This window comes from Spinacia oleracea, chromosome 5, assembly GCF_020520425.1.
Source record: "Spinacia oleracea cultivar Varoflay chromosome 5, BTI_SOV_V1, whole genome shotgun sequence".
Taxonomy (NCBI): Eukaryota; Viridiplantae; Streptophyta; class Magnoliopsida; order Caryophyllales; family Amaranthaceae; genus Spinacia; species Spinacia oleracea.
The window spans coordinates 2969163-2981295 of record NC_079491.1 but is presented as its reverse complement, the minus strand read 5'-3'; the positions used below and the strand labels follow the sequence as shown (position 1 = coordinate 2981295).

General features: G+C 36.8%; 2 protein-coding genes across 3 annotated transcripts; both read left to right on the top strand.

The window, feature by feature from the left end:
* The first annotated feature begins 655 nt into the window (after window positions 1-655).
* LOC110783897 (magnesium transporter MRS2-I) lies at window positions 656-4353 on the top strand. The gene is made up of 11 exons (XM_021988283.2): window positions 656-1143; window positions 1252-1281; window positions 1983-2103; window positions 2312-2433; window positions 2642-2716; window positions 2926-3150; window positions 3245-3289; window positions 3396-3440; window positions 3577-3606; window positions 3739-3858; window positions 4031-4353. The coding sequence occupies exons 1-11, from the start codon at window positions 940-942 to the stop codon at window positions 4115-4117; spliced, it is 1104 nt and encodes a 367-aa protein (XP_021843975.1). The 5' UTR covers window positions 656-939; the 3' UTR covers window positions 4118-4353.
* A 3772-nt stretch (window positions 4354-8125) lies between these two features.
* LOC110783880 (hexose carrier protein HEX6) lies at window positions 8126-11879 on the top strand. Of its 2 annotated transcripts, XM_056827985.1 has the most exons (5): window positions 8126-8336; window positions 9122-9223; window positions 9404-9444; window positions 10042-11109; window positions 11587-11879. In XM_056827985.1, exons 1-5 carry the CDS (start codon window positions 8210-8212, stop codon window positions 11629-11631), a joined length of 1383 nt encoding a protein of 460 aa, XP_056683963.1. In that variant the 5' UTR covers window positions 8126-8209; the 3' UTR covers window positions 11632-11879. The 2 variants fall into 2 exon arrangements, with proteins under 2 accessions (XP_056683963.1, XP_021843959.2); XM_021988267.2 differs by having other exon boundaries at window positions 8128-8336; window positions 9122-9444; window positions 11587-11876.
* The last annotated feature ends 254 nt before the right edge of the window (window positions 11880-12133 follow it).

The window sequence follows — 12133 nt, the reverse complement described above, 5'->3', positions numbered from 1 at the left end:
TAGACGCTTCATTTCCACATCAACGCCTAAAAATTTGAACAATAACATTGTTTTTAGTACCCAGAACAAGGCTTTTGGATTAAACATAAAAACTTATCAATCAACCAAATGCAACACTTTTATTTAATCCTTTATTTAATAATGTTTCAACACAAATGGTTATAAAGTCGTACGAATATAAAATCATGGACATCGCTCGAAACACCCCCCACTTATAGACTTGTAGGTACTAATGTGTTCATCGGATAACTTTTCATCACTTAATAATGTTTTATAACCATTTGTTCATCGGATAATTACTACTCCGTATGTCTTTTTCAATTTATTAAAGTCTTGTACATCGATGAATATCCCAATATATAACACATATGTTATTTTTAACCGAATTTAAATCATTAGTACAATTACTTAAAATGTGATTAACTTAGACAAGGTCAATAACTAATATCCAACCACATAAAAAAGTAAAATAGATCTAAAACAAATTCAATCTATTCCCTAAATAAACGTTTTTACTACGTAATAAACTTGATCCGAATCCGATTCAAACGATCCCATTGCGAAATGCTAAGTATAAGCGTTGTCTATATCGTAATTACCAAAATACCCCTGCCCACAAACTAAAACAACGAAGAGTCGATAGTCACACAGCAAGCACATCACACACTCTCCCCCACCACCTGCCGCTAAACGCCATGCAAATTTTGATGATGAACACCAAACATCGCACTCAAATTCACACTCTTACCAGTTATTATCAATTCTACATTACCATTAACCCATCTTTCTATTTCTTCCTAATTTATATCCTCTCATTCAATTTTGTTTTCTCTTCACCTAAATCTCACCCTACCCTGTTAGGAATTCAACCCACCTCCTTAATTTGCAGTTGAATTCCACTTCAAATTATGCGTTTTTTGATCGAATTTTGAAGAAATTATGGCAATGAAGAACATTACATTGGTTTCCAGCAGTTGGGTATTGTTCAATTCAGAAGGAGAGAGTAAAAATTTGGAATTGGATAAGTATTCGATTCTTAGACGTTTGAGAATTCATGCTAGGGATTTGAGAATTTTGGATCCTCTGTTGTCGTACCCTTCTATTATTCTGGGTAGAGAAAGAGCTATTATTGTGAATTTGGAGGTATAATTTCTTGCATAAATTTTGTCATTTTCAATATTTTTGGGTTTTTTCTGATGTTAATTTCTGATTTTTTTTTGAAATTTATTTTGTGGGTTTGTATGATTTCAGCATATCAAAGCAATTATCACCGCAGAGGAGGTAATGCTTCGTTTCCAATCATTATAAAAAATTCTCCAATTATTTATTTTATTAATGATCAAGTTTTTTTTTTCTCTTTTCATTTCTACTATTGAATTCCCTGAAAATATTGGCCTGTATGTGTATGAGTCATGTCTGATTATAGTCTTACACGTCTAATATGCAAATAGAAAGTAAATAGAAAATCAATGATAATTGATTTTTGGACTCTTAATCATAGACTTTTCGTATTTTTACTGTGTTTGTCTTGTCAATAGTAACTTTAAGCTGTCATCTATGTCTTATATGTCCATAATTTTTGTTATTGTGAGGTGCATTTTAGACTATTCTATAGGAGACACCAAAAGATCATTTACGTTAATGACCTCTAAGAGTTTCCTTATACACAGTAGAATAGAGATCATTAGGAACTTATGCTACTCCTTATTTCACCATCTATCCGGCACTTAAAACACTTCATTTTGGGCCAAAAGTAGGCCAAATTATCATAAAATGGCTGTGCCTACATTTGAAACACACCCATGCCTGACACTTCTAGCCGAGTCTGAGTAACATAGTAGGGAACACCACCAGTTGATGCTGGTGTAGAGGACATCACTAACTATAATGCCGGGGCACGCTTGTGCGAGTCTCTGTACCAAAGCTATACTTATCATGTTATGAAACTTTGTATTAACTATTTATTTTCATTGATTGGTTAGGTATGGCTTCGGGATCCATTAGATGAAAATGTGATTCCAGTGGTTCAAGAGTTGCATAGAAGGTTGGCTGTCCGAGGTTCCTTTTTGGAAGGGCTTGGGGAGGAGGATGAGCAAGCGGCTGGTAATTTATAAAGAAAGTTTTTTTTGTTTGCTAAGTATTTTATATGATTGACAATTGGCATATTCCTATTGTGTATTATACTTGAATTATTGACTGAAAATAGTAATGCCAACCAGTTTGAAAAATGGTATAGATTATATAGAACTGTTCTACAATTTGATACCTTTTAATGTTCTGTTTACTAAAGAGTAAAAGTTGGTAAATGCAGATTTCCCGTTTGAGTTTCGGGCACTAGAAGTAATGCTAGAAGCAATTTGTAGCTATCTGGATGCTCGTACCACCGATTTGGAAACTGCTGCCTATCCGGCTTTAGATGAGCTTACTTCTAAGGCAAGCTATCTGCTTTATTCTTGTTCTTCATACTGAATTGCTGATGTAATGCAAATTCTGATTTTCTTCTTTGAGTTTAATTGAGAGCATTGATAAGTTCAGTTGTGAATCTTAAGGGGTGTTACCTTTTGACCCCCTTATATGATTATGCTGCATTGGATGTTTTTCCCTGACTTTAGAATTGTGACTTTGGTAAGAATAATGACAGATTAGCAGCCGAAATCTGGATAGAGTGCGTAAATTGAAGAGTGCAATGACCAGGTTGACAAACCGGGTTCAAAAGGTGTAGTTCTTGACTCAATTATTTGAAAGCTATGAAATGTGCACTTTCTATTAAGCCTTTGCTTGATCATAAATGAAGCTTTGTTTCAGTTCTTCTGAAGTTGATAACATACAAATTATGATTTTGTTATTGTCTTATTGAGCAAATTGTGGAAAATTCTGCAGCACTTCTTTACTAAGTATTTGTTTTGTAATTTAATTGGATGCTAGGTCAGGGATGAACTCGAACAACTCCTTGATGACGATGAAGATATGGGAGATCTTTACCTGTCGAGAAAATTATCGCGTAATTGTTCACCTGTCAGCATCTCTTGTGCCTCAAACTGGTTTCCTACCTCACCTGCCGTCCGTTCAAGGGTATCCAGGACAAGCCGTGCAAGTGGAATATCGATTCATGAGGAAAATGATGTTGAGGAACTTGAGATGCTTCTTGAGGTGAGGTTATTCTTGCTATATATACATTTGTCTCTTTGGTGGAAATGATGAACTTAGCCTAAGATAAAAGTCTTTTGTTGCAAAATTGTTTCAGGCTTATTTTATGCAAATTGACAGTACGATGAACAAACTGACCACTGTAAGTACCCATCATGTTCTCCTAGTAAGTTCGCCAGTGTTTTTGATTCCATGAATTGACGTGCTATGAAATATGACTGTGTTATATGAAATATTCTCCTTTCCAGCTTCGTGAATATATTGACGATACCGAGGACTACATTAATATTCAGGTATGGAAATGAGGAAAAGAAAAATTGTATACATGAAGAACGTAGTTCACTTTCAAGAAAGAGCATGTATATGAGTTTTTCTGGTAGAGGCTCTTGGAAAAAAAAATCTGATTATTCACTCTCTCTTATACTACAGCTTGACAACCACAGAAATCAGCTGATTCAGGTACAAAATCTTTTGCTGAAGTAATACTGTATTTTATATACTCATAGTTTCTTTATTTCTTGTACTTTACGAAGATCGAGCTAACTCTACATTATTTCTCTATGTTTATACTTTCTCCTTCAATTGATGCAGCTCGAGCTTTTCCTTATCTCTGGGACTCTTTGCTTGTCTGTATATTCCTTAGTAGCTGCAGTATTTGGCATGAACATCCCTTACTCATGGAAGGAAAACCATGAATATTTATTCAAATGGGTAAGATTTCTTTATTTTTCTTTTTTTGTTCAGGCAGTTTGGTATAAATATCTCCTAAATTATATGATTAATATGATGGAAGTTTCTTCTAAGTTGATCTTTTTACTCCAAGCCAACATTATTCTGTAATAAAAAGGAAGCAAATGATGTATTTAGTCTTATCTCTACATAGGTGGTCATCCTCGCGGGAATGGCAAGTGGATCCGTCTTCATATGGATAATGACTTACGCTGGCCATAAAGGTCTTATTGGGATTTGAATGATGAAAAATGGCATGAAGAAAGGAGGTGCTGAGAAAAATCATACGGGCCAACTCGACAATAATATGTATTGTCAGATTGAAGGGCCGGGAAAATATGTTAGCTTTAGAGATATCGTACAGAGCGGCGTAATGCAGTAGAATATTTATTTCTTACTGTATATTGCTACATGATACTTCTCAGAACCATTGTGAATGAATTTTCATTGTTCTAAAGAAGAAATTTTTAGATGCAAGTCGTGTCACGTGTCTCCACAATTTTATCCTGTACATAAAAGTTTGTTGCACACTTGCACATCCTTAGACTATGTGCATCTTTCATTGATGCTGATTATGTGGAAAAGATAATGCGGAGTGTATGTTAAGCATCTGGCTAAACTCTGTTAAGGGTGCTACTGTTGGTGTACCTCTGTTTTCCTGTTTTGTATGGTAATGGCAGGAGGAATAGCAATAGCAAGTGATCCAAATGTGAAGTACGGTGGCAAAATCCCGCGCTTTGTTGTTTTCTTTCCTGCATAGTGGCTGCCCTGGGAAGAGCAATTTTTGGTTATGACACCGGAGTATCAGGTGAATATTTGTATCATATTTTTTTTAACAACCCGTTTGGTAGCCGGTAATAATTGGTGGGAATGGGAATAAATCTAAGTATTAGTTGGTAAAAAAATAACATCATGATGTCCATGGTAATGAAATTTAGTCTCGAACTTGGTGTTTTTCTTCATAAATTTGCATTCCCACCTAATACCACTCACCAAATGGTAATGGAAATTTATAAAGAAAAAAAGAGAACTTTGAGTGAAGTAACATTACCATGGGATGATGGGAATGAATATTGATTTTCCGCATTGACACCATTTATGGCCGGCTACCAAACGAGCCGCAAGTAGCTTGCTTAAGAATCATAAAATTTCTTTGCTGAAGATTTTGGTATTATCATAGTTACCACTTACCAGCCTGACACCATATCCCAACAGTCAGAAGGAAATGGTAATCAAGATCCGTAAAAATCAGGCATCCTTATTGATTAATGTTATGCAGAACAATGTGTTAAGGAAAGGAAAAACCTTAACCCTTATCTTTATCTGTAACCAGATTAGTTTGTTAAACTAATGATGCAATCTTGTTAAATTGAAGGTTGAATCACATCAATGGATCCATTTCTGAAGAAATTCTTCCCAGACGTATACTTCATGATAAAAGATGACAGGCAAGTCAGCAACAACTGCAAATATGAGTGTTAACTGTTAACTTCCTGTACCTCATCTACATAGCGGACCTTTTTGCGTCATCACTGATCATTTAGGTCGTGTCTTACTTGGAATCGGAGTTGTCTTTGCAAACCAGGTTGGTTTTTCATCTCAGCTTCCGTTGTTATACATAAAAGTATAAAACAAATATATTATCATAAATGAGATGATATTGGTTCTTACTCATTGATTTTTCTTGGTTGACATAATGTTAATACATTTAAAATAGTTTTAATGTTGTTAAGTGAGAGACTACTTGCTAGATATAACTTACTCAAATAAAAGCTGAACATCAAAAGGAACTCAATATGCTGAGCTCTATTCAGCCCAGAGGACACAAGTTTAAACAAAATTACTTTAATCAATCAAACTTCATCTGTGTTTAGTAAGGGAATCAAGTCCTTGATAGACTATCAAATGGTTCAAGTTGCCAAGTTGGTGAGAATGATGTGGTGCAGATTTTGCTGTCAATAAATGCCATACGTCCACCATTATTTTTTATGGCGATTTTATTGTCTGGTGTGGAATTTTTTTGGAGGAGTATAGAACTTTCCAAGACCACTGATATCTCTTCTTGATTAGTCAAATAGAAATCAAATGTTAGATAACTAATGCTAAGAAGTACTCTTAGACTTTAGCTTTTGACTTAGACTGAAAGGGCTAACTTAAGCCAGCATTATCTGTAATGAGTTATACACTTATTTCACCTTTTGTATTATGACAATTGAATTAAAATGGCACATTAAATTAACTCAAAGATGATAGTCCGTATCATTATATTCATATCACGGGTCCACTTTACAAAGGTGAAGCTGTGTACATTCCACATTGCCGAAGGCATGATCATTTTTAGTGGCATTGGTGGAATATTGATGTTGAATTTCTGCACTAAGCTAGTGGTATACTTGTGCAGGTATGACATGTCTGAGTTCACATTGTTAGCAGGTCATCCCAATGTATCTGGTAAAAATAGTACCTAGTAATTATAGATTTACAGGGGAGCATTTCAATGGTTTCCACCTCAGTCTTTCATTTGGAGTACTCTAGGCAATATTGGTCAACTTCGGGAGTGAAAGGATTAAAGGGGGTTGGGGATGGCGAATCTCGCTAGCTGCAATAGGTTTTGCTGCTTTTATCATAACATTGGGCTCGTTCTTTCTTCCTGAAATCCCCAATAGCTTGATCGGAAGGAGCAACAGTCACCAAAAACCAATGCTTATTTGACAAAGATCTTCAAGAAGATCTCAATGACCTCATAAAAGCAAGCTCAACCTCGCAGAAAAACACATTCAAGATGCTTCTCTTCCAAAGAAAATACAGACTTCAGCTTGTGATTGCGACAGCAATATCGTTCTAGTTCTTCCAACAAATGACAGGAATCAATGTGGTGGGTTTCTCTGTTCCGGTAATCTTCCGCACAATTGGATTCAGTGAGTCTGTATCTCTCTGTTCATCCGTGGTGGTTGGGTTTTATTGATTAATGCAGACGTTTTTGCAGTCCTAGACGTCGACAAATATGGAAGAAGAATTTTATTTTCTGATGCGGTGTACTAAGTGTCGTTTATAGTGGTGGGAAGTATACTCTCAACAAGGCTAGGAGATCATGATAGTTTAAGTGAAGGATATTCAATTCCTAGTTTTGATTCTTTTGTGCATTTACAGTTCTGGTTTTTTATTCTCCTTGGGTTCTCTAGGATGGTTGGTGTCAAGTGAAATCTTTCAGCAGTCGGCTTTATCTTCACTTTCCTTGTCGCCTAAACACTTTTGACTATCCTTAAGGCTGGAATTTTCTTCTTCTTTGGAGGGTGGAGCATCTTGTTGACTGCATTTGTGCACTTGTTCTTACCAGAGACGAAGAACGTGCCCCTTGAGAAGACCGATTTGTTAATTGTTATAGAAGGAGCGTAAAATCATTTGAGAGAATTGCAAGTAGAATGAAGACTGTGGAGTTCCTTGAAGGAGAGGTGAAGACAAAGAATTCCAGATAAAATGTGATGTTTCGCCACAGAATATGGACACGAAGCAAAATAGTCAAGCTGTTTCGCCTTGAAATCCAGACATGAACTGCAGATTTGCAGATATGCAGCAAGCATCTGTGTGATTAAGCTGTAAGCAATCATAATGATAATTACTACTATTTCTTCATTCAAGCCGTTTATTATCTATACAATCTACTTCTCATGAAAGGAATAGCAATCAAAAGCTTACCCTCATATTCGAATTAACCCTGTCTTTTTCATATTTGTTGTCCAGTTTGGTTTAGTTTGATCGGGTCAGGTTATATTTGAGTTTATTGATAATCAATCAATATAACCATACTTTCTTCTTCCATCATTGTTCGAAACACCGTCTCTCCCTCTTCCGCCACCCATTATCACTGCCATTTTCTTCAATGATCACCTATCTATACTGACATTATACACACCTTTGATTTAGGTTATGCACAAGTTTTAGGCGGTACTATTACATAAAAGTGCATTAACAGCTTAAATGAGAAAATTTAGGTAAGTGGCCTGATTAATGAGGGGTGAAGGTCTTGGGGTTCTCTTTTTGTCCTATTTTATTTCTTTTTATCAGTCTGTTTGTTACTTTGTTGTATTAAATTTTTATTCACAAATCGCGGTCAATGACAATGGCTGGTGTCCTTGTATCCACTATCCACCACTTGTCTGAACTTGTTCAATTTTGTCCCCGCAAATTGATTCCTGTAGAAAAGTCTGATACACAAACAAACAGTATTACTTTGGTAGGCCTTATTAAGGGTCATTTCATATTTTCATATGTAAAGTGGCTCAAAAAAACTTTGTTCAGTCTGTTCCTCAAAATTTTCTGTTTTTGATTGGAAATGGCAGGAGGAATAGCAAGTGACCCGAATGTTCAATACAACGGAAAGATAACCGGGTTTGTAATTTCTTCCTGCATAATTGCTGCTCTTGGAGGAGCCATTTTTGGTTATGACATTGGAGTATCAGGTAAATGTATATTTCACTCTTGCTGTATTGTATTTTATCAGGTAAATGTATATTTCATAATTTTTTAATTTGTTTCGTCGAAGATTTTGTTACTGTCATGATGATCAAGGTGAGAACAGTCCAATTCTTTGAGGGAAAAATCTTAAAATCAGGCATCTCCTTAATAATGAGTAGTGTTATGCTGAGAAAAACCCCAAGGACTGAGAACATAACCGTTGTTAAATCATCGTGATAGATATAGGTCGTAAATGGGTTGTTCGGGTCATATTTGGGTCTATTGAAAGTACGCTTACTGTAATAATTCAAAAAATATTAGTCACATTATTTTTTGGGTCGGATTTGTATGGGACGGGTGAATTTCTGTGCAGGTCAGATTTGGGTCAGGTAGTTAGGATCGGGTGACTGGCTACAGGTAGACCTGATCATCTGACCCCGCCCGCCCGCGCGCTAGCCTGACCCGAAAATAGCAGTTTTGGACCATTTTCGGGCCCACCTGACCCGATTTTGAGTTTTTGGACGGTTTTTTGGCAACTCAAAAGTGGAATTTTTAGTTATAAATTTGGCTCGGTTTTGAAAACGGCCCAAAAAGCCTGATATTTGAGCCTGAATTTGCGTGGTTAGGGTAGGAAAAACCAGCCCTCAGTTTGGCCCGGCCCGACATAACGGGCAGAATTTCTGGCTGCGCCCTGCCCTGCCTTTTGATCAGGTCTAGCTACAAGTCGATTTTGCGAGGTCTAAGTAGAGGATTTACATTAAGCTAATGAAGCATTCATGTCAATGTGAAGGTGGGGTTACATCAATGGATCCATTTCTGAGGAAATTCTACCCAGATGTATACACTAAGATGAAAGAAGACACAAAAATCAGCAACTACTGCAAGTTTGACAGTGAGTTGTTAACTTTATTCACCTCATCTTTATACTTTGCTGGCCTTTTCGCTTCATTGCTTGCCTCGTCGATGACCAAAGCCTTTGGACGTAAGTTATCGATCCTAGTTGGAGGCTTAGCAGTGATTGTTGGTTCTGCTGTAACTGGTGGAGCTCTTAATGTTTACATGCTCGTATTAGGCCGCGTCTTACTTGGAATTGGTGTTGGCTTCGCGAACCAGGCAAGTATATCAGCTCATATTAGGTAAAGCTCGGAATGGGTTGGGTTGGGTTGGGTTGGGTTCGGTCGGATCAACCCATTTGTAAACGGGTTGAGATTTTCCCAACTTGACTTGTTTACTTAAACAGGTTGAGATTCTCAACTCAACCCGACCTGATTATAAACGGGTTGACCTGAAGGACCCGTTTAAGTTTCCGTTTAAATGTAAATTGATTTGAATTTATAACTAAAAGGATCATTTTTTCTAGGCAAATCACATAGCAAATAAAATAATACTCGCCAATATGTATATAGAGAGAAAATTAAGTATTGGCGGTTGCTAGATGTTAGTTTAAGACTTTAAGCTTTTCATATTTATAATTTGTAAAAAACTAAAAAGACTCAAAATTAATTTTTTTCCATGATGGTTGACCTGACCCAATTAGTTATTTGGGTTAGGCGGGTTGCTTCCGAGTTGAAAATTTCAACCCGACCTAATCCATTTGATTAAACGAGTTGGGTTGAAAATCTTGACCCAACTTGGGTTGGTTCCGGGTCAGGTTGGGTCAGCTTTTGCCAGCTCTAATATTATTAAGCCGCGTTTTTTTTTTTCGTGCAGGCGATACCAATGTATCTGGTAGAGATAGCACCGAGTAAATACAGGGGAGCATTCAACAACGGTTTCCACTTCAGTCTTTCCTTCGGCATACTCTTAGCATCTGTGGTCAACTACGGGACTCAAAAGATCAAAGGCGACTGGGGATGGCGAGTGTCAATAGCCGTGACAGCACTTCCCGCACTCGTCATAACTCTAGGTTCGTTCTTTCTCCCCGAAACCCCTAACAGCCTCATCCAAAACAATGATGATCAAAAGGCGAAACTCGTCTTACAAAGAATAAGAGGTACACCCAATGTCGAAAAAGAACTGAACGATCTATTAGAAGCAAACTCAACCTCGAAAACTACCGAACACCCACTCAACCTTTTACTCTTCCGTAAAAAATACAGACCTCAGCTCGTCATGGCGATAGCAATACCGCTCTTCCAACAGTCAACGGGAATCAACGTGGTGGGGTCCTACGCTCCGTTACTCTTCCGAACAATCGGGTTTGGTGAGTCTGCATCTCTTCTCTCATCAGTAGTAATTGGGGTTGTTCAGATTGCTGCAGATGCTTTTGCAATAGTAACAGTTGACAAATTTGGAAGAAGAAGTTTGTTTTTCTGGGGTGGTGTTGTAATGTTAGTACCATTTTTAGTAGTGGGAAGTATACTGTTAGCAAAGTTAGGTGATCATGGTAGTTTAAGTGAAGGATATTCTTACATAGTTTTGGTTCTTTTGTGTGTTTACAGTGCTGGTTTTAGTTTCTCATGGGGTCCTTTAGGTTGGTTGGTTCCAAGTGAAATATTTCAGCTCGAGATTCGATCGGTTGCTCAAGGTGTAACCGTGGCACTCGGTTTTGTATTCACTTTCGTTCTTGCACAGACGCTTTTGAGTCTTTTATGCCGTTTTAAGGCCGGGATCTTCTTCTTCTTCTTCGCGGGGTGGATCTTGTTCATGACGGGTTTTGTACACTTGTTGTTGCCCGAGACCAAGAACGTGCCACTCGAGAAGATCGGATTGTTATGGAAGGAGCATTGGTTTTGGAGTAGGATTATTGGTGAGAATGGCAAACAGAATTCAGACTATGTAAGTAATCACTGAATAAGTATAATGAATACAAAGTACTCCCTCCGTCCCTTAATACTCGATCCGGTATGACTTTTGCATTATTCGCATAATTCACTTTGACCCTATTTTATTTCAAGTATATGAAAACAAATGTTAGTATATAATATATTGTTGGCTTCATCTTAATATATACTTGTAAGTTTTTATAATATATAATTAAAGAAATTGGTGGTCAAAGTTGTGCATTGACAAGGGTGTCCGGTCAAAACATGTCGAGTATTAAGGGATGGAGGGAGTAATAGTTTGGGGGCCTAGGGTGGTTGCCCTTATTTCACCCCTCATGGTCGGGCCTGAACCTAATGTGATTTGTACACACTTAATATGATGAAGTTAAACTTTGATACGATGATATGTAAATTGCAGACAGTAATTTAAGTGTCTAAAAGACTTATGGGACAAATCAAACAAAAACCTTTTTTTTTTTTGGTGTTACAGCCCGGTTTAGCCTTAGAGCTAATCTGGATTCGGGGCGAGTTCTAGGTGGATAGGTTCCAGTGCCTTCATAATTGTTGTTGCAGGGGATCGAACATGCAGTCCTCCCTACCAAATTCAGCCTCAATCAATCAGTAACAAAAACCATACTCCATATTTAGCATTATTAAGTTCCCCATCTACTAGATGTTTATATAATAGTTAGCAATTTAGCATTGTGATGTTTATTGATTTGTATTTATTAATTTCATTGTTTTTACTATGAGTGTCTTTTGAGTTGTTTATTTTTTTCATATACAAGGGTGTCTTTTGAGTTTCCATAATTTTAATACAAGTGTTAATATTGAACAACATTTTAATGCATGAGTCAATCAAAAAAGAAAAATAAAGGAAAAAAGATGGAGATGTTAGAGATGATGGAGAGGTGGAATGACACATGTCAATTCCTGGTGCGATTTTTTCCCGCAAAAAATCCTTTCCTAAAAAAAATATTTACTTTATTCTATTTTTATTTTCTCTCCTTTTATATAAATGTTTATCAATAGAAAAA